Source organism: Amblyraja radiata, chromosome 7 (genome assembly GCF_010909765.2).
Source record: "Amblyraja radiata isolate CabotCenter1 chromosome 7, sAmbRad1.1.pri, whole genome shotgun sequence".
Lineage (NCBI taxonomy): Eukaryota > Metazoa > Chordata > Chondrichthyes > Rajiformes > Rajidae > Amblyraja > Amblyraja radiata.
This window is the reverse complement of record NC_045962.1, coordinates 84,274,357-84,296,184: the sequence shown is the minus strand read 5'-3', so window position 1 is coordinate 84,296,184 and position 21,828 is coordinate 84,274,357. Positions and strand designations below refer to the sequence as shown.

Below are 21,828 nucleotides of genomic sequence, written 5' to 3'. Positions count from 1 at the left end.
TATGGAAATAATTTTTTTTAATCTTTTAATTGAATCTATTAAATTTTTTTAAAAGGCAAACTGGAAAGTGGTGGGAAAGCAAAGCAATAATAAAGAGGCATGGTTATATTACTGGACTAATAATCCGGAGGCCGCCAGTTCAAATCCACTCCCGTGGCAACTTGAGAAGTGGAATTAGGTTCAAATAAAAAACAAAATCAGGGGAATAAAAATTCGGGCTCAGTAAACGTGACCTTGAGGAACTGGATTGTCGACTGGCTTTAGTTCCAATCCTGCCGCCAGAGATTTACGCGTAAAATCCAAGTCAACAGGGGCAGATGCAAATCATACTCCAATCCAAATCCCAGTCAATACCCCCGCGTGCAACTGAGGGAGCTCCGCACTGCACACCGCGGCACTGTCTGCTCTTACAGGGGTGGCAGAGTCTTAAACATATAAAATTATAAAAGGACTGGACAAGCTAGATGCAGGAAAAATGTTCCCAATGTTGGGCGAGTCCTGAACCAGGGGCCACAGTCTTAGAATAAAGGGGAGGCCATTTAAGACGGAGGTGAGAACAAACTTTTTCACCCAGAGAGTTGTGAATTTGTGGAATTCCCTGCCACAGAGGATACTGGATTGATTTAAGAGAGAGTTAGATAGAGCTCTAGGGGCTAGTGGAGTCGAGGGATATGGGGAGAAGGCAGGCACGGGTTATTGATAGGAGACGATCAGCCATGATCACATTGAATGGCGGTACTGGCTCGAAGGGCCGAATGGCCTACTCCTGCACCTATTGTCTATTGTCTATTGTCCATTATATGACGCGCGGTGTTTTTTCAAGTGTCGCGACATTTTCTTGTCGCCGCTGGATTTTGAAATGTTCAAAATCTTTTGGCAACACTGATATAAAACCTGCAAAATTGCCCAGTGGGACAGGCCCTTAAGGTGAAGGTGGAACAGATTTAATTGGAACCTGCGGGGCAATTTGTTTTTACACCAAGGGTGGCAGGTATATGGAACGAGCTGCCAGGTTTGTAGGTTAATTGGCTTGGTATTCATGTCTATTGTCCCGAGTGTGGGTAGGAGAGTGTTAATGTGCGGTGATCGCAGGTTGTTGCGGACTCGGTGGATCGAAGGGCCTGTTTTCGCCCTGTATCTCTAAGCTAAACTAAAACTTAAACCCGCATGGTCACAGGGAGAACGTACAAAATCCGTACTGACAGCATAAATTGTAAAAAGAGAGATTGTGATTACTATTCATGTAATGTGCAAAATTCAATTTTCAATGAAATCGCTCCTTGTAACATAAATTTATAAAGTCTGCAAATAATTCTTGAATTTGAATAAATTAATCATTGTAAAACTGTGCAACTCTGACTCCGGAAAAGGGAGCTTCTCCCTCTCTCACCAAACTAGACCGTCTGAAGATTGTGACCCGAAATATCGTCTGTCCATTCCCTCCACAGGAACCAGCTAACCTTCTGAGTTTTTGCTTAAGTTTAGCGGAGTTCAGGTTGTTGTCACGTGTACCGAGGTACAGTGAAAAGCTTTTGCTGCGTGCTAACCAGTCAGCAGAAAGACAATACATGATTACAATCGAGCCGTCCACAGTGTACGGATACATGATAAAGTGATTCATGTGAATTAGTGCAAGATATAGTCCGATCAAAGATAGTCTCCATTGAGATAGATGGATGGTAGTCCAGGACCGCTCTCTAATTGTTGGTGAGAGGATGGTTCAGTTGCCTGATAACGGCTGGGAAGAAACTGTCCCTGAATCTGGAGGTGTGCGTTTTCACACTTCTGTACCTCTTGAGTGTTGGGAGAGAGGAAAAGAGGGAGTGGCTGGCGTGCGACTCATCCTTGGTTCTTGGTCCTCCAAAATATTCCAAATGGAATTTAAATTGGAGGTGGTGGAGGGAGGACTTAAGCCAGAAAGGGTTTTTGGGAAGAAAGAGCTACCTTAAATGTAGTTGCATCTGGTTGGGTAGCTATAGTAGGGTGGAGATTATTCCATGCTTTAATTGTGCGGGGGAAGAACGAATTGCTGTACACATCTGTCTTGGTAGCTGGTATCTCAAATTGGATTGAATTGGACATTCTTGCCATAGAGGGAGTACAGAGAAGGTTCACCAGACTGATTCCTGGGATGTTAGGACTCTCATGTGAAGAGACTGGATAGACTCGGCTTGGTGGCGGCGCGACTCGTTGCAGCGGCTCCTACAGCCTGTCTGTCTTTTTTTTTTTTTTGTCTAGTTAAATGTAGTGTTTGGTGTTTTTTAAATACTGGTTTTTAAATGTGTATATGTGGGGGGCGGGGGGGGGAGGGGGAAACCGTTTAAAATCTCTTCCCTGTCCGGGAGACCCGACCTTTTCCCTGTCGGGTCTCCGTTGTCGTTGGGGCCTAGCACCGTGGAGCGGCCTCCAACCTGAACGACCCGGGGGCTCGGGAGACTGTGGAGCTGCGGACTACTCACGCTCCGGCCTCGGAGCGTGGGGAGCGGTGGTGACTCGCTGCTGCGACTCGACTCCTGGGGCTCGGAGGCTCCAGCAACGCAGCCGCAGGTCCGGTGGACTGGGACATCGGGAGCTCACGGGTCCGGGGGGAGAGAGAGACCGCTTCCCGGAGCTCCCGCAACGCGACTTCTCCAGCCCGTGTCGCGGGGTTTGGAACGACCCGGAGCGGGGAAGTACATCACCCGGCACGGCTTCGTGGCCGTGGGACATTACAGCGCCCGCCGGGGGCTCCAACTTCGAGACTTCTAGACCGGGAGCGGGGCCGTAAATCGCCCGGCACGGCCTAAAATGGCCGTGGGACTTAGCATCACCCGCCTGGGGCTTGGACATCGGGAGAGACATGGAGAGCAGGGGAGAGAAAAGACTTTTGCCTTCCATCACAGTGGGTTCACTGTGATGGATGTTTGTGTGAACTTAATTGTGTGTATGTCTGTAGGACATTGTTTTTGTTTGTATGGCTGTGGAAACAAAATTTCGTTTGAGTCTCACTGGGGCTCAAATGACAAATAAATAAATTTGTATTGTACTCACTAGAATTTAGAAGATTGAGGGGATTTCTTATAGAAACTTACAAAATTCTTAAGGGGTTGGACAGGCTAGATGCAGGAAGATTGTTCCTGATGTTGGGGAAGTCCAGAACACGGGGTCACAGTTTAAGGATAAGGGGGAAGTCTTTTTAGCAATGTTACAAAATTTTGAGATTTTAAAAATCAAGTCTGTAATTTATCCCATCAGATAAAGCATAAAAATAAGTTTAATTTGACACCTAATTCACTTTCATATCTCAAGTATTTAAAAAGTTATGGCCATTTTCATACTGGGAAATGAGCATCTTGTTCCCTATTGATTTTCTATGGACATAACAAAAAAGCTGTGATCGTGAACAGTCAAAAGCCCATAACTTTCTTAAAAATTAAGAGAACTGAATGAAATTTTCAGTTATCATAGATTGAAGCATTCTGAAACAAATATAAAATAATCTTACTTGGATGACCTGAAATTAAAGCATATAATTAGTTAGTTACCTAATTGTAGCTAATTTCAGACTTCAATTACTAGATCTAAACATCTATCCATTTCTTAATAAATGATTAACATTTTTAAATAGCCTAAATGTCCAAATAATATTCACAAATAATTCACAATAAAACATGATTTTAAAATCTCATTTACATTAATTTATACGCCAAATGGAAGGAATTTAGTGTTCAATTGCTGTAAATTAAAGTCCATTTTAAATCAGCTTTCCAGTGGGTCCCTGTGGAACGCGCTGGTTTAGAACGTTCACATTGCGGTAGATTTGTACCCCAAATGCCCAGACAAATACTGCGCGATATAATGGGCCCAAAATGAGCTACTCGCAATATTAAACTTTGTATAAAGGGATCTTTAGAAGCCCTTTTTAATGTAAAAATATACAGCCTACCTTCTGTGGTTTGCTTTATGAGACCCTGCGGTTGCTGCAGGTCGCGGGTTTAGAGACTGATTTTTAAACTACTATAACTATTATACGAGGCCTTTAAACCTAATAATAGCTTTTGCGACGGGGTCTTTCAGCGATTTTTCGTTAATAATTAACTAGGCTGAACATCTTCGATTTGAACAGCCTAGAGAAAATCGCGTTTTAAACCCGCCCCCTCTAAACGGCGCCAAAATCGCGCACACGGGCTGCGGAAGATTTTCAACGACGCTTCAGGTAGGCTATGCAACATACCTAGTCTTTTAGGACCGAGATGAGAAAAACATTTTTCACACAGAGAGTGGTGAATCTCTGGAATTCTCTGCCACTATATTTAAGAGGGAGTTAGATGTGGCCCTTGTGGCTAAAGGGATCAGGGGGTATGGAGAGAAGGCAGGTACAGGATACTGAGTTGGATGATCAGCCATGATCATATTGAATGGCGGTGCAGGCTCGAAGGGCCGAATGGCCTACTCCTGCACCTATTTTCTATGTTTCTATGTTTCTATGAATGCCCTTGTCTGCTCCTAATTGGTTTGGGTTTGGTGTAGGTTTTGTAATCTACGTCTGTCTTGGAGAGTGTTCCACCCCGACCAGTGAATTCAGAAGTTTGGTAATCCTTGATTATGCTGGTGGTCTTGCCGAGGCAGCGTGAGGTATAAATGGAGTCAATGGATGGGAGGCTGGCGTGTGTGATGGTCTGGGCTGCGTCCACAATTCTCCGCAGTTTCTTGTCTCTCCAAACTTGAGCCTGTCTGAGTGACCATCAGCTCGACAGACCTGACTCCTCACCTTCCTTTCAGTTCAGTTCATGGAACTTCAAAAATAAATACGCTCCTGTGGATATGTGGATTCTGCTGTGTAGGTTAATAGCCCATGCCAATAGCTGCCTCCAGTTACTGGAGGTGGTGGCTCACCACATTCTGAACCACCCTTTCGTGGTCTGACACTAGTAGTAAATGGCTTGCTGGGGCCACAAGAAACTGCAGGTGCAGCAATCATTAGAAAAACACAAACAGGTGCTGGAGGAACTCAGCGGGTCAGCCAGAGTCAGTGGAGGGAATGGACAGATGGCAATTCGGGTCAGGAACCGTCTTCAGACCGGGGCAGGGTCCTGATCTGCCCATTGCCCCCACAGATGCTGACTGACCAGCTGAGTTCCCACCTAGCCTGCTAATCTATCTCAGAAATGTACATTTATACCAACCCATTAAATCCTACAAATCTGTACATCTTTGTAGTGTGGGAGGAACCCAAAGATCTTGGAGAAAACCCACGCGATCAAACGGAGAACGTACAAACTCCACATAGACAGCACCTGTGTGAGCAGAATTAAGCCATTTAGCTGATCATGTCTATTCTGCCATTCAATCATGGCTGATCTATCTCTCCCTCCAACCCCATTCTCTTGCCTTCTCCCCATAACCCCCGACACCCTAATCAAGAATTTGTCTATCTCTGCCTTACAAATATCCATTGACTTGGCCTCCACAGCCTTCTGTGGCAAAGAATTCCACAGATTCACTACCCTCTGAGTAAAGAAATTCCACCTCGTCTCCCTCCTAATGGAATGCCCTTTAATTCTGAAGCTATGACCTCTAGTCCTAGACTTACACGTCAAAACAGCCTGTCCACATCAACTCTATCCAAGCCTTTCACTATTTTGTACATTTTAATGTTCCCCCACATTCTTCTAATCTCCAGCGAATATACATTAGGTCCAGTGCTGTCAAAAGCTCACCATATGTGGCCAGATGGCTACATGGGGAATTAGGGGTGGGCACCAGTATATGGGGAATTAGGGGTGGGCACCAGTTAATGGGGAATTAGGGGTGGGCACCAGTTAATGGGGAATTAGGGGTGGGCACCAGTATATGGGGAATTAGGGGTGGGCACCAGTTAAGGGGAATTAGGGGTGGGCACCAGTATATGGGGAATTAGGGGTGGGCACCAGTTAATGGGGAATTAGGGGTGGGCACCAGTTAAGGGGAATTAGGGGTGGGCACCAGTATAAGGGGAATTAGGGGTGGGCACCAGTTAATGGGGAATTAGGGGTGGGCACCAGTATATGGGGAATTAGGGGTGGGCACCAGTTAATGGGGAATTAGGGGTGGGCACCAGTTAATGGGGAATTAGGGGTGGGCACCAGTTAATGGGGAATTAGGGGTGGGCACCAGTTAAGGGGAATTAGAACATCTCCTATCAATAACCCGTGCCTGCCTTCTCCCTATATCCCTTGACTCCACTAGCCCCTAGAGCTCTATCTAACTCTCTTAAATCCATCCAGTGACTTGGCCTCCACTGCCCTCTGTGGCAGGGAATTCCACAAATTCACAACTCTCTGGGTGAAAAGGTTTTTCCTCACCTCAGTCCTAAATGGCCTCCCCTTTATTCTAAGACTGTGTGGCCCCTGGTTCTGGACTCGCCCAACATTGGGAACATTTTTCCTGCATCTAGCTTGTCCAGTCCTTTTATAATTTTATATGTTTCTATAAGATCCCCCCTCATCCTTCTAAACTCCAGTGAATACAAGCCTAGTCTTTTCAATCTTTCCTCATATGACAGTCCCGCCATCCCAGGGACCAATCTCGTGAACCTACGCTGCACTGCCTTTCAAGAGAGAGCTAGACAGAGCTCAAGGTACAAGATATTTATTTGTCACGTGTACCAATTGGTACAGTGAAATGTGTGGTCACCATACAGCCACAGGAATAATAAAGAGCACAGAACACGATAGTCTTTAACACAGACATCCCCACACAGCGGGATCAAAGTTTCCCACTGTGAGGGAAGGCTCCAAATATTCAGTCATCCTCCTCTGTTGTCCTCCCGTGGTCCGGGGGGCTCCCGAACCCCCCAGTCTCCGCTACGAGCGGTCCGATGTTCAGGCCCACTCGCCGGGGTGATGGAAGTCCGACGTCGGGACTGGAGAACATCCTCAGCGGTTTGGATATCCGAATCGGCCACCTCCTACCGGAGTCTGTGGCTCCCGAAGTCTACAGGCCACGCTGGGCGGAGATTTAACGCTGGCGGCCCTCAGCAAAGGGATCCCAGGACTCCGCGATGTTGAAGTCAGCGCTGCCCGCGCTGGAAGCTCTACGAACCACAGCTCCGCGATGTTGAAGCAGCAGGCCCAACACGCCGGAGCTTCAACGGCGATCCAGGTAAGGCATCGCCTGCCCCGCGATGTATCCAGCGCTGCGACGCAGCTGCTGAAGCTCTGATCCGGGTCCCCGGCAGGAAAGGCCGCTCCAATCCAGGCGGTAGGCCGCGAGGGGGGGGGAGGACGCGACTCGGACAATAGTCGCATCCCCGCCAGGAAGCGACTGAGAAACGGTTTCCCCATTACCATACCCACCTCCCCCACATAGAAAAGCTAAAGAAATCTCCAAAAGTTTTAAAACTGACTAAAAATTAAAAAACAGACATACTGTCGGTAGAGGCTGCCATCAATGCGGTGCCCCTAGTGGACCAGAGATGGCGGAGTCAGGGGATATGGGGAGAAGGCAGGAACGGGGTACTGATTGAGGATGATCAGCCATGATCACATTGAATCAGGGTCACAGTTTAAGGATAAGGGGGAAATCTTTTAGGACCGAGATGAGAAAAACATTTTTCACACAGAGAGTGGTGAATCTGTGGAATTCTCTGCCACAGAATGTAGTTGAGGCCAGTTCATTGGCTATATTTAAGAGGGAGTTAGATGTGGCCCTTGTGGCTAAAGGGATCAGGGGGTATGGAGAGAAGGCAGGTACAGGATACTGAGTTGGAAGATCAGCCATGATCACATTGAATGGCGGTGCAGACTCGAAGGGCCGAATGGCCTACTCCTGCACCTATTTTCTATGTTTCTATGAATGGCGTTGCTGGCTCGAAGGGCCGAATGGCCTACTCCTGTACCTATTGTCTATTGTCTACTGACTATCACTGTATCAACAGAAATATATATTTTTGTAAATGTCTGTGGAAATTAAAACATTCCCCCCAAAAAACCCAGCTGCATAGGAATTCTCAGTAACTTCACAGTGCAGCTAGTATTTGCACTGTGTGTATCAACTTATAACACATGACGTGCATGCACAGTATGGAACCTCGACAGCCTTGAAGAGGGCTGGAGAAAGAAGTGCACTGTCCAAAACCGCCACAAGAGACTGCAAGTGAGTTATAATAGTTGCAGGCACTGGAGCCCACCCCTGACAAGTGGCACTCAGTGCAACAAAATGCACAGCTTTTAAAAACTTGTAAATAAACGTTCAGTTATTTAAGCAAAAATAAACTGAAGAAAAAATTGTGAGGAATTCTGCTTCAAAATTCTGCAAACTTCAGGCTAAAGGAGGCTTTCTTTCGGTCATTTTCAGGCAAGACATTAAATCACTTGTTTTGAAAGAGGAGAAGGTTTTTTTCCCGCAATTATTTGCTATTAATATAAACAGAAAATGCTAGATTAAACTCAGGTCAGGCAGTGTCTGTGCTGAAAGGAATAGTTCACATTTCAGAGGTAGACAAAAAAGCTGGAGAAACTCAGCAGGTGAGGCAGCGCCCATGGAGCGAAGGAATAGGTGACGTTTCATAGAAACATAGAAAATAGGTGCAGGAGTAGGCCATTCGGCCCTTCGAGCCTGCACCGCCATTCAATATGATCATGGCTAATCATCCTACTCAGTATCCAGTACCTGCCTTCTCTCCATATCCCCTGATACCTTTAGCCACAAGGGCCACATCTAACTCCCTCTTAAATATAGCCAATGAACTGGCCTCAACTACCTTCTGTGGCAGAGAATTCCAGAGATTCACCACTCTCTGTGTGAAAAATGTTTTACTCATCTCGGTCCTTAAAGACTTCCCCCTTATCCTTAAACTGTGACCCCTTGTTCTGGACTTCCCCAACATCGGGAACAATCTTCCGGCATCTAGCCTGTCCAACCCCTTAAGAATTTTTAAGTTTCTATAAGATCCCCCCTCAATCTTCAAAATTCTAGCGTGTACAAGCCGATTATTTTGGGTCGAGACCCTTCTTCAGACACATAGAAACTGAAGAAGGGTCTTCACCTATTTCCTTCGCTCCATAGATGCTGCCGCACCCGCTGAGTTTCTCCAGCACTTTTGTCTACCTTCGATTTTTCCTGCATCTGCAGTTCCTTCGTTAAGGGGCTGTCCCACTGTACGAGCTCTCCCAAGTTTAAAAAAAAAATCAAACTTGTGATAATGTACGTAGCGGGTACGTCGGAGCTCGGGACGTCTCTTAGCGGCTCGTAACGCTAACGGCAGGTAGTCGGGAAACGCGGTAAGCTCGTGTTGAAAAATGTCCACGAGAGCCCCGAGCACCTACGAGCGGCTATTACCGTAATTCTCCGAGTTCGAATCAGGGGAAACTCGGGAGAGTTCTTGAATTAGCTCGTACAGTGGGACAGGCCCTTTAACATTTCTAAGTCAACGGCATTTCATCATTTAATCTTGCCTCTCCAACTCCCCCCCCCCCCCCCCTTACTCTTCCACTTTCTCCACTTATAAACCAAGGCCCATACGTTCTAGGAGTAGAATTAGACCATTCAGCCCATCAAGTCTACTCTGCCATTCAATCATGGCTGATCTATATCTCCCTGCTAACCCCATTCTCCTGCCTTCTCCCCATAAGCCCCGACATCCGCACAACTCAAGAATCTATCAATCTCCGCCTTAAAAATATCCACTGACTTGGCTTCAAGGAATTCCACAGATTCACCACCCTCTGACTAAAGAAATTCCTCCTCGTCTCCTTTCTAAAGGTACATTTATTCTGAGGCTGTGGCCTCTGGGCCCTAGGCTCTCCCACCAGTAGAAACATCCTCTCCCCATCCACTCTATCCTGGCCTTTCACTATTCGGTAAGTTTCAATGAGGTCCTTCCCCCTCATCCTTCTAAACTCCAGCGAGTACAGCCCAGTCATCATAACCCAATCATTCCTGGGATCATGCAAAGATCAAAGGTCATATCATAGATGACACGGAGAAGCAGGATTGACAGGGAAAAATAGACCGGCCATGATCGAATGGCCGAACAGACTCGATGGGCCGAATGGCCTAATTTTGTTCCTATGTGTCTTAAGATCTAATGAAGAAAATAATGGTGACGCCCACAAAATGATCTATGTTTCTATGTTTCTATGACGATGACCCACAATATGCACAAACTGCAAAGAACGATATAATATGCGTACCGACATCTTTCTGTCCACGGAAAAAAAATCACCGTCATAACCAGTGGCGACACATCGGTAGAGTTGATGCCTTACTTGGCCAAAGACGGGTTCGTTCCGGGCTGTCCGGGAGCCGTCTGCACGGAACTTGTACGTTCTGCCTGTGATCACGTGGGTTTTCTCCGGGGGCTCCGGGTTCCTCCCACACTCCGAAGACGTGCAGGCTTGTAGGTTCATCGGGTTCTGTAATATTGTCTCTAAGTGTGTGGGATAGAACGTGTGTGCGGGTGTTCGCTGCTCGGCACGGACTCGGTGGGCTGAAGGGGTTGTTTCTGTGCTGTATCTCTAAACTAAACTAAACCAACCTACGTTATCCCTGCCCTGCAGTGTAGAGAGACTTTACTTTCCATCTAACCCATGCTGTGCCTAATTTCTTTCTCTTTCTTGTCTCAAATTTTAAGTAACCCCTGCATTCCCTCTCCCTCCATCCCTCCCCCACCCTGCTAGTTTGTCTAAATAAGGGTCTCGACCCAAAACGTCACCTATTCCTTCGCTCCATAGATGCTGCCTCACCCGCTGAGTTTCTCCAGCATTTTTGTCTACCAGGCCAGCTGTATTATCATTTAAAGATAGTATTGTTTCAAGGGGCTGAATGGCCTATTGGACCCGGGAAACTGAGGTGATTGTACAACTGAATTTTGATCCCACTTTGATTGTAGGAAGACTGTAAAGATAGACATAAAGTTCTTTCTTAAACAACTGCTAGTTTTACTGTTCGCATTACCCTCGTTATCACCTCTTCCACAACCAACAATGGACCATTGTGGGCTCTTTGCTCATCGGTGCTGGCTCAAATCTGTTCGGAACCTTTTCATACCTCTGGTTTCCCTCTCCATTGACTCTCAATCTGAAGAAGGGTCTCGACCCGAAACGTCACCCATTCCTTTTCTCAGAAGATGTTTATCTGGCCCGCTGAGTTACTCCAGCATTTCGTATCTATCTCCATGCTGTCCCTAACCTCACGTGCTTGACAGGACTGTACAGAGGGAGCTTTAAGGGCCGGTCCCACTTGCATGCGATTGGCGCGACCAAACGTGGTCGCTTGAGCGTACGGGCACTGTATGGCCGCGCGAGGGCCGGTCCCACTTAGAAGCTCGGAGTTGTGCGGGGCTGGTCCCGACATCGCACGGGGCTCCGAAAAACTGACAGTGTCCGAAATCTTTGCGTGCCAACGGCCTGTCGGCATGCAGGCGCATTGCGGTCGTACGCAGCGTCTTGACGGCGTACGCCTAGCGCGTGGCGTTGTGCGATGACGTCACCGCCCGGCGTGGCGTTGCGTGATGACATCACCGGCCGACGCCTTGCGACGCCCAAATTCAGTCGGCCCGCCTCCTGCCCAGCTGATTGGTAAGTATGACACAAATGACGTCACGCGCGAACTTCGCGTGAACTCCGCTTCCGTTTGGTCGCGCCAAACGCATGCAATCTCATGCAAGTGGGACAGGCCCTTTACTCTGTACCTGACTTGTGCTATCATGGCCCCGGAGGGGTTTTAGTTTAGTTTAGAGATACAGCACGGAAACAGGCTCTTTGGCCCACCGTGACCGCACCGACCAGCGATCCCCGCACATTAACACTATCCCTCACACACACGGGATAATTTTTACATTTACCAAGCCAATTAACCTACAAACCCGCACGTCTTTGGAGTGTGGGAGGAAACCGGCGATCTCGGAGAAAACCCACGCAGGTCACGGGGAGAACGTACAAACTCCGTACAGACAGCACCTGTAGTCGGGATCGAACGTGGTTCTCCGGCGCTGCATTCGGTGTAAGGCAGCAACTTACCGCTGCGCCACCATGCCGCGGCGATGGAACAATGTAAGGGGCAGCTTCAATTCATATCTAACTTTGAGAGAATTTGAAATTTAGTTTATTGTCATGTGTGCCGAGGTACAGTGGAAAGCTTTTTGTTGCGTGCAAACCAGACAGTGGACACACAATTGAATTGAATTGAATGCCTTTATTGTCATTCAGACCTTACGGTCTGAACGAAATTTCGTGCCTGCAGTCATACATACAATCATACAATAATAAACAACAATAAACACAAATTAACACCACCACAGTGTATCCTCCAAGCACCTCACTGTGGTGGAGGCAAAAATCTTAGGGCTGCAGTCTCTTCCCTCCTCTTCTCCCTCTGCGCTGAGGCGATTCCCCACCGGGCGATGGTAAATCAGTCCCGCGGCTCACCGAACCTCGCAACGGGCCGGCTCAAACACCGCTGCCCGGGGTGGTCGAAGCTGCCGCCCTCCAGTCCAGCGGACGCAGCCACTGGCCCGCAGCTGAACCCAGGACTCAGGTCACCGCCGCCAGAACGCCGTCCCAGCCACCGGAGCACCGTTCCAGCCCCGAGCCGGATCGCCCTCACGTGAGTGCCGTTCCACCCTCGGGCTGGGCCACTCCGACGGGAGTGCCGTTCCTCCCTCGAGCTGGGCCACTCCGACAGGAGTGCCACAGCCCCTCACGGGAGAGTCTCGGCCCCTCGCCAGGCCGTCCTCACGGGAGCGCAGTTCCAGCCCCGAGCTGGGCCGCCCTCACGGGAGCGAACCCAGGGCGAGTCCTGACAGGCTGCCTCCGGAGTCCCGAGGTCGCCAGCTGCGCCATTAGGCCTCAGCGCAAACGGAGGCAGAGAGGGGGGATACGACAAAAAAGTCGTATTCCCCCCAAGGGAGAATACATAGAGTCATAGAGTGATGGGCCCAACTCGCCCACACCGGCCAACAATGTCCCAGCTACACTAGTCCCACCTGCCTGCGCTTCTTCCATAACCCTCCAAACCTGTCCTATCCATGTACCTGTCCAACTGTTTCTTAAACGATGGGATAGTCCCAGCCTTAAATTCCTCCTCTGGCAGCTTGTTCCACACACCCACCACCCTCTGCGTAAAAAAGTTACTCCTCGGATTCCTATGAAATCTTTTCCCCTTCACCTTGAACCTGTGTCCTCTGGCCCTCGATTCCCCTACTCTGGGTAAAAGACTCTATGCGTCTTCATTACATTACATTGCATCTACATTACAATCGAGCCAGTCACAATCCACACATACAAGATAAGGGAATAACGATCAGTGCAAGATAACGGCAGTCAAGGCAGATCAACGCAAAGATCCTATAGACCACTCCTTCTAAACGCAATGGGCTGACGTGTAGTACGCAAAGGAACGGAACGTGGGCCTTTTTTTCATCCATTTCCGTAACCCGACCCGACCCGACCCGACCCGACTCGCAGTGTGATCAACGTTGCGGGGGAACAGTTTGTGTTAATAAATTAAAATTCTGAAAATGAGGAGAAGATTTTTATCAAATAACTTTGATTTTTACGAGGATGTTTCCGTAACCGGCGTCCGTCTCCGCACTAGTATCTTTGCTCCGCGATGGGATCTTTGGTGCGGAGACGGAAGCCGGTTACGGAAATGGGGCCGAAAATTACCCATGAATCTGCCCATGCCCATGATCTTGCTCGCTATAGGATCTTTGGATCAAAGATAGTCCGAGGGTCCCCAGTGAATGATTCCAAAATGTAAATGATTCCAAAGAATAAATAAATATCCGGTACTTATGCAGTAAGAGAGAAAAGATATTAAGATCACCCGAGCATAACGAGCCATCATCATTGCCTCGGTTCAATGAACCTCACACAAACTCCAGACACTTAATTGAGTTCAGCAAAGCTTCTCTGTAATTACCATCTTGCTCAACACGCACGCACAGCCGGAGAAGGAGAATCTCCTTGTGGCTTGTGGTCGCGCATGGGAGCAAAATCACTTTCCGTCTGAGCTGCTTCATTGGAGCAAGGCGCTGAGTTTACTGTTGGCGATGCCAGAGGCCACTTCGTCCCACACTGTGCAGTACCCAACCGGGCAGCGAAATTGTGGACGCAGCCCAGACCATCACACATAAACCGACCTCCCTTCCATTGACTCCGTCCACACCTTCACGCTGCCTCGGCAAGGCCAGCAGCATCATCAAGGACCAGTCGCACCCTGGACACTCCCTCTTCCCCCCTCTCCCATCGGGCAAAAGATGCGTGGCAGATGCAGTATAAATATAGATAAATGTGAGGTTATCCACTTTGGTGGCAAAAACAAGGGGGCAGATTATTATCTCAATGGGGTTAGGTTAGGTAAGGGGGAGGTACAGCGAGACCTGGATGTCCTTGTACACCAGTCACTGAAAGTTGGCGTGCAGGTAAAGCAGGCAGTGAAGAAGGCTAATGGAATGTTGGCCTTCAGAGAGTTGTGAATTTGTGGAATTCCCTGGGCAGTGGAGGCCAAATCACTGAATGGATTTAAGAGAGAGTTAGATAGAGCTCTAGGGGCTAGTGGAATCAAGGGGTATGGGGAGAAGGCAGGCACGGGTTATTGATAGGGGACGATCAGCCATGATCACAATGAATGGCGGTGCAGGCTCGAAGGCCCGAATGACACCTATTTTCTATGTTACTATGTTTCTAAGCAGCGAGTCTCTGAGATGCGCCAAGTCAGGACACCTTTGTGGACTTCAACCCACATCATCAACCCACATTGCCCGCTCAATGCTCCTTCAGGAGCCTACGGCCTACTGCGAAGGATCTTCTGCCGGTGCTCGCAGGTATTGCACCCGCCAAGGTTGGTACTTCACCCACAGGCTGGTGTGCAAGGCCCCATCGGACGCCAAACATCCTCTGCACCACCTCGCCCAGGACTCACAGCAACTGGGACCACAACGCCTGTCATCTCGTCGCCCCTTCACGCAGCGATCCTCTGCGGCTCCGGTTTCATCACACTAGGAGCGCGGAGAACCAGCTGGGAACAGACTTCGCGACCTCCGCGATTCACCGTTGCACCGAACGGGTCGGGTACTTTTCGGCGCCTCCGTTTATAATATCTGCACTCATCAGAACCCTAACCCTAACCCTAACCTCTCCAGATAAATAAAAGTGTTCCATGCGTCACAAGACTCCAGGATAGTGAATTTCAGAGATTCATCACCCTCTATTCCTATGCCAAGGATATTGCAAGTGAGATCAGCTTTATGTTAACAAGTTTGGAAATTGGTTTCCAATGGCCCACCGCTGTGGCACCCTAACCCTAACCCTAAACCATACCCTAACCCTAAGTCTAACACCCCGAAACAGCGGCGCCGAATGGTACCATTCCGGCAACGAACACCACAGCCCCACCCGGCTCAGACCTGCCCCGCAAAGAGTGCGTCACCCTGAACCAACTCTGTACAGGGGTCGGCCGGTTCAACGCCAACATGCATCGCTGGGGGCTGCGTGTGTTCATCAGCAGCCTGTGTGTGTGTGGAGCAGACAGCGCAGCAGCACGTGATTTTCGACAGCGCTGTCCACCGCCCCCCTCTGGTGGAGGGGTAGACCTGACGGCCCTCAACAAAAAAGACTGGTCTGCCCCAACAGCTGCTGACAACCTTCTACCGCTGCCCCACAGAGAGCATCCTAACGTATGGCATCTCTGTGTGGTATCTCAGCTGCGGAGAGGAGAGCTCTTCAGCGCGTCGTCCACAGAGCACAGAGGATTATTGGGACACCGCTACCAGCCTTGGAGGGCATCTACCACACACGGTGCCTCAGGAAGGCCGTCAGCATCCACAAAGACTCCTCACACCCTTGTAATGGACTGTTCGAACTACTTCCCTCCGGCAGACGTTACAAGGCCTTCTACGCCCGAACCTCCAGACTCAGGAACAGCTTCATTCCCAGAGCTATAGCGGCTCTGAACCGGCCCTGCTGAGTGCCCCCCACCCCCCCATGGACTGTCTCCCTCGGATGGTCATGTCGCACAGACACATCTGCACTTTAGTCTGTTTGAACTGTTTTGACTGTTTTACTGTTCTTTTTACAATCCATGCTCTCGGGGTATCTAAATCTAAATTGTATTAGTTATTTATGTTATGACATCGGATGGAAGCTTAATACCAAATCTCATTGCACTTATGTGTAATGACAATGAAAGATATTATTATTATTATTGAACTGCCTACAGCGCCTGGAGGCCGTTACGTAACCGCTGCTGCCTCAAACTCAAGAAGAAGAAGAAGATGCCAATTCAACCATTCTTACCTCTGCGATAAATCTTTCCTTGAACTCCACCGCATTGAAAACATCAGTGGCCAAGCGATCTAGGAGCAAAAGAATGATCGCAGGAATTAGTAGGTTAACCTATGATGAGCGTTTGTGGTCACTGGGCCTGTACTCGCTGGAGTTTAGAAGGATGAGGGGAGATCCCATTGAAACGTACCGATTAGTGAAAGGCCTGGATAGAGTGGATGTGGAGAGGATGCTTCCACTAAGTGGGAGAGTCTCGGACTAGAGGTCACAGCCTCAGAATTAAATGATGTGCCTTTAGAAAGGAGATGAGGAGGAATTTTTTTAGTCAGAGGTTGGTGAACCTGTGGAATTCTTTGCCACAGAAGGCTGTGGAGGCCAAGTCAGTGGATATATTTAAGCTTGAGTTAGAGATTCTTGATTGGTACGGGTGTCAGGGGTTATGGGGAGAAGGCAGGAGAATGGGGTTTGGAGGGAGAGATAGATCAGCCATGATTGAATGGCGGAGTTGTACCGAAGTATGGAATGGAAGACTTTAGAGAAAACGCTATTGTCACAAGCTACAGTGAACTTCTTCCATTCCTTACTTCGTAACATGCAACAGTAATGAACCTACACAATAGACAATAGGTGCAGGAGTAGGCCATTCGGCCCTTCGAGCCAGCACCGCCATTCAATGTTATCATGGCTGATCATCCACAATCAGTACCCCGTTCTTGCCTTCTCCCCATATCCCCTGACTTTGCTATCTTTAAGAGCCCTATCTAGCTCTCTCTTGAACATATCCCCTCTCATCATTCTAAACTCCAGAATGTACAAGCCCAGCCGCTCCATTCTCTCAGCATATGACAGTCCCGCCATCCCGGGAATTAACCCTGTAAACCTACGCTGCACTCCCTCGATAGCAAGAATGTGCTTCCTCAAATTAGGGGACCAAAACTGCACACAATACTCCAGGTGTGGTCTGGTCTCACTGGGGCTCTGTACAACTGCAGAAGGACCTATTTGCTCCAATACTCGACTCCTCTTGTTATAAAGGCCAAAATGCCATTCGCTTTCTTCACCGCCTGCTGTACCTGCGCACCTAAGCCTCCAGCGCGTTATAATTTGCTGCAGATTCCATAACCTGCAGTCTCATGTGTCTCCATCACTGGATCACCGCTGCCTATTTGCACCAGTCTGTGCAGACACAAAATGCTGGAGTAACATCGTGGATCAGGCACCATCTCTGGAGAAAAAGAAGAGATGTTGCTTTGGTTTGGAAGCCCTTCTTCAGACCACAGAACGTCACCTATTCCTTTTCTCCAGAGATCTGCTTAGTTACTCCAGCATTTTGTCGACCTTCAGTATAAACCAGCATCTGCAGTTCCTTCCTACACGTGTGGTCTGCAGCTGGTGCGGGCCGTTCACGAGATAGTCAAAGATCAAAGTTGCAAAGGGATGCGCTGAGACCCAGATTCCTGAGCTTATTGTGTTACCTATTAGAATTGTGTTTACAGACCTGTTAGCTTAGTTTAGTTTAGTTTAGAGATACAGTGCGGAAACAGGCTCTCCGGCCCACAGAGTCCACACCGACCAGTCATCCTCACACATTAAAGGGCCTCTCCCACTTGGCGATTTTTTCGGCGACCGCAGGCGTCATATCAGGGTCGCCAAAAGATTTTGAACATTTCAAAATCCAGCGGCGACAAAAAAAATGTTGCGACACTTGAAAAAATGCGTAACACCGCAAATTTTTTGGTCAACCGATACGTCAGTCAATTATGGCGGCAGTCGCCGAAAACATCGCCGAGTGGGACAGGCCCTTGACACCATCCTCCACAACGGCGACAACTTACAATTTACAGAAGCCAATTAACCTACAAACCTGCACTTCTTTGGAGCGTGGGAGGAAACCGAAGATCTCGGTGAAGACACATGCTGGTGATGGGGGGGAAACGTACAAACTCCGTCAGGATGGAACCCGGGTCTCTGCCGCTGTGAGGCAGCAACTCTGTCGCTGCGCCGCCCTTTGAACTGATTTGGGTATCCTGCTGCTGCCAGTGAGAGTTTTTACAGTACATGACAATTAACAGAGAGCGGGGAGAGGGGCGTGGAGGAGGGAAGAGTGAAAGGCTCCAGGGTGTGAGTCTTGAATAAGAGCTGGCACCCCGACCAAACTCAGGGCTTCACTCGACAAGCCTTAAGGGCCTGTCCCACTTGGCCGTCATTTACGCGACAGGCCGGTAGTGACTGGCGCGCGACGGTCGGGCGTGTCATCTTGCGTCCGCGCAGCCGTCTGGAGCGAATGACGTCATTTGAAGATAGACACAAAATGCAGTTGTAACTCAGCGGGACCGGCAGCATCTCTGGAGAGAAGGAATGGATGATGTTTCGGGTCGAGACTCTTCTTCAGTCTGAAGAAATGGTTTCGATCCGAAACATCACCCATTGCTTCTCTCCAGCGATGCTGCCGGTCCCGCTGAGTTACTCCAGCATTTTGTGTCTATCTCCGATCGTCTTGGCCCGGGTCTGGGAGTAGGAGTGGGGGGGCGGATCCGGATCCGCAGCGGCCGTGAGCCTCAGGCCGAGCTCGGCGATTGTTTGCCTGTTTCTGCTGGTGTTGGAGGTGAGACGTTGCGTCGCGCCAGGGTCTTGGGCCTGCCCCACTTTGGCCGTCAGTTACGCGACAGGCCGGCGGCGCGCGAAGATTTCGTGCAGGACGAAGTCCACACTCCTACACGCCACTCCATGCGCCCGTCCCCGTGTTACCCACGCACTACTCACACGCTAACAGGTCGCGTAAATGGCGCGCGAATGACAGCCAAGTAGGACAGGCCCTTTACAGTACTGGCCTGATCACTTCCACACTGTGGTGTGTGCAATCTCACCACGTAGTCATTACTGGCATATGTTCCTCATTTAACAGCGTGGTTTGTCTGCACTCGCTGCAATGTGAATTAGGTTCTGCTGAGGTCATGAACGATGCAGCTTAGCATCACTAGATCACTTTTTTTATTCACCAACATAATCAAAGACATGTCGTGCCAAGGTAATCAAAGACTTGTCCCAGCCGGGTCATTCATAGCGTCGCAATCATACAGCGTGGAAACAGGCACTTCAGCCTCTTGGAACCCTTGCATCCCGTCACTCTCCGCCCCTCCCCCAGCCAAGTCGTGCCAGCTTCATAGTCTTCTTGTTGAGGCTCATCGTCCGTAACTCGTTTTCACCCAGCCTGCAGCTACCAATCGCCTGTTTCTTTTATCCTCGTTCGGGGCCTGGCCCACTTGGGCGACCTAATCCGCGATTTCTGGCGAGTTTGCCCTCGACTTATACTCATACACAAGGTCGTAGGAGGTCTTTGTAATTCTCCTTCATGCTCGAGAGTAGTCCCCGCGTACTCGAGGCCGCAGCTAGGTCACGTAGTCTTTTTCAACATGCTGAAAAATGCCCGCGAGTAAAAAGAGGTCGCCATGGAAAAATTCGATACTTTTTATACTCGTAGGTTTAGTCGTAGTAGGTCGGCATATTAGTCGTAGGTAATCGAGGGTAGTCGAAGGTAGTCGTAGATAGTCTTCATCATAGTCGAAGGGAGATCGAAGGAGGTCGTCTTCACTCTCCACTATTCGGTGTCCAATTTTCCCGAAGTTATTCGTTGCTAGTCATAGCTGGTCGAAGCTGGTCTTCAACATAGTTGAAGGAGGTCTTCAACATGTCATTTTTTCAAACTCTTCTAAACTCGCCAATTAGGTCGCCCAAGTGGGACAGCCCCTTTAATCTTTTGCATTTCTTTCATTCCTTAGTTCAGTTCATTGTCTTATGCACCAAGCTAGACATCAGAATTTCCCCTGAATAAGGGGATTAATAAAGTATTTATCTATCTATCTATCTATCTATCTATCTACATCTCTCTACATCACCGTCTATATCACTCGTTTCCCTTCCCCCTGACTCTCTGTCTGAAGAAGGGTCTCGACCCGAAACGTAACCTATTCCTTTCCTCCAGAGATGCTGCCTGACCCGCTGAGTTACTCCAGTTTTGTGTCTACCTTCAGCCCAACTTTAGTTCAGTTCAGTTCATTGTCTTATGCACCAAGCTAGACTGAATAGCTTTTGTTGCCTGCTACCCAGTCAGTGGAAAGCCTATACACGATCGAGCTGTCCACAGTGTACAGATACAGGATGAAGGGAATAACGTTTAGTGCAAGATAAAGTCCGGTAAAGTCCGATTAAAGATAGTCCTAGAGTCTCAAAAGATAGTCCTAGGGTCTCCAATGAGGTAGATGGGAGGTCAGGACCGCTCTCTAGTAGAGCCGGGAAGAAACTGTCCCTGAATCTGGAGGTGTGTGCGTTTTCACACTTCTGTACCTCTTGCCTGATGGGAGAGGGGAGAAGAGGGAGTGGCCGAGAGAGGGGTGAGACTGGTCCTTGATTATGCTGCTGGCCTTGCCCGAGGCAGCATGAGGTGTGGATGGAGTCAGTGGAAGGGAGATTGGACTTTACTTTAGACTTTAGAGATACAGGGCAGAAACAGGCCCTTCGGCCCACCGAGTCCGTGATGTCCAACAATCACCCCGTTTACAGGTGTCAGTGGTTGTGGGGAGAAGGCAGGAGAATGTGGTTAGGAGGGAGAGATAGATCAGCCATGATTGAATGGCGGAGTAGATGGCTAACTCCTATTCCTTATGACCTTACAAGTATTATCCTGCACATTAGGGTCAGATGGTGAAAGCCTAGTGTCACACAATTTAAATATCTCTTTGGTTCAATGGTCTTTATTGTCACACGCACCTATTAGTTTAGTTTAGTTTATTTAGTTTAGTTTAAAGGGGTGATCTATAGAAACATAGAAACATAGACAATAGGTGCAGGAGGAGGCCATTCAGCCCTTCAAGCCAGTGCGATCATGGCTGATCGTCCCCAATCAATAACCCGTGCCTGCCTTCTCCCCATATCCCTTGATTCCACTAGCCCCTAGAGCTCTACCTAACTCTCTCTTAAATCCATCCAGTGATTTGGCCTCCACTGCCCTCTGTGGCAGGGAATTCCACAAATTCACAACTCTGGGTGAAAACGTTTTTTCTCACCTCAGCCTTAAATGACCTCCCCTGTATTCTAAGACTGGCCCCTGGTTCTGGACTCGCCCAACATTGGGAACATTTTTTCTGCATCTAGCTTGTCCAGTCCTTTTATAATTTTATATGTTTCTATAAGATCATCCCCTCATCCTTCTAAACTCCAGTGAATGCAAGCCGAGTCTTTTCAATCTTTCCTCATATGACAGTCCCGCCATCCCAGGGATCAATCTCGTGAACCTGCGCTGCACTGCCTCAATCACAAGGATGTCCTTCCTCAAATTAGGAGACCAAAACTGTACACAATACTCCAGATGTGGTCTCACCAGAGCCCTATACAACTGCAGAACTTTATTGTCACACGTACCTATTAGTTTAGATAGTTAGTTTAGTTTAGTGGGGTGATCTAATCTAACTGTATCAGCCAATATGGTCTAGTGGCGGGATATCGAAGACACTAAAAGTCAAGCTCTTCCAGTCCGTAGTCCTCCCTATAGCCCTCTGTGCCAGTGTGACATGGAAAATCAACG

The 21,828-nt window shown here is 48.7% G+C and overlaps 1 protein-coding gene across 3 annotated transcripts in view; it reads right to left on the bottom strand.

The window, feature by feature from the left end:
* Positions 1-16,187: 16,187 nt before the first annotated feature.
* The window catches only part of nhej1 (non-homologous end joining factor 1), a 43,499-nt gene continuing 37,858 nt past the window's right edge, over positions 16,188-21,828 (bottom strand). The window contains exon 5 of one of the 3 annotated variants that reach the window (XM_033024882.1): positions 16,188-16,318. In XM_033024882.1, the coding sequence (XP_032880773.1) occupies positions 16,221-16,318 (98 nt within the window). In that variant the 3' untranslated portion in view covers positions 16,188-16,220. The remainder of the gene's footprint in view (positions 16,319-21,828) is intronic. The other 2 variants (XM_033024880.1, XM_033024879.1) reach the window with 2 other exon arrangements.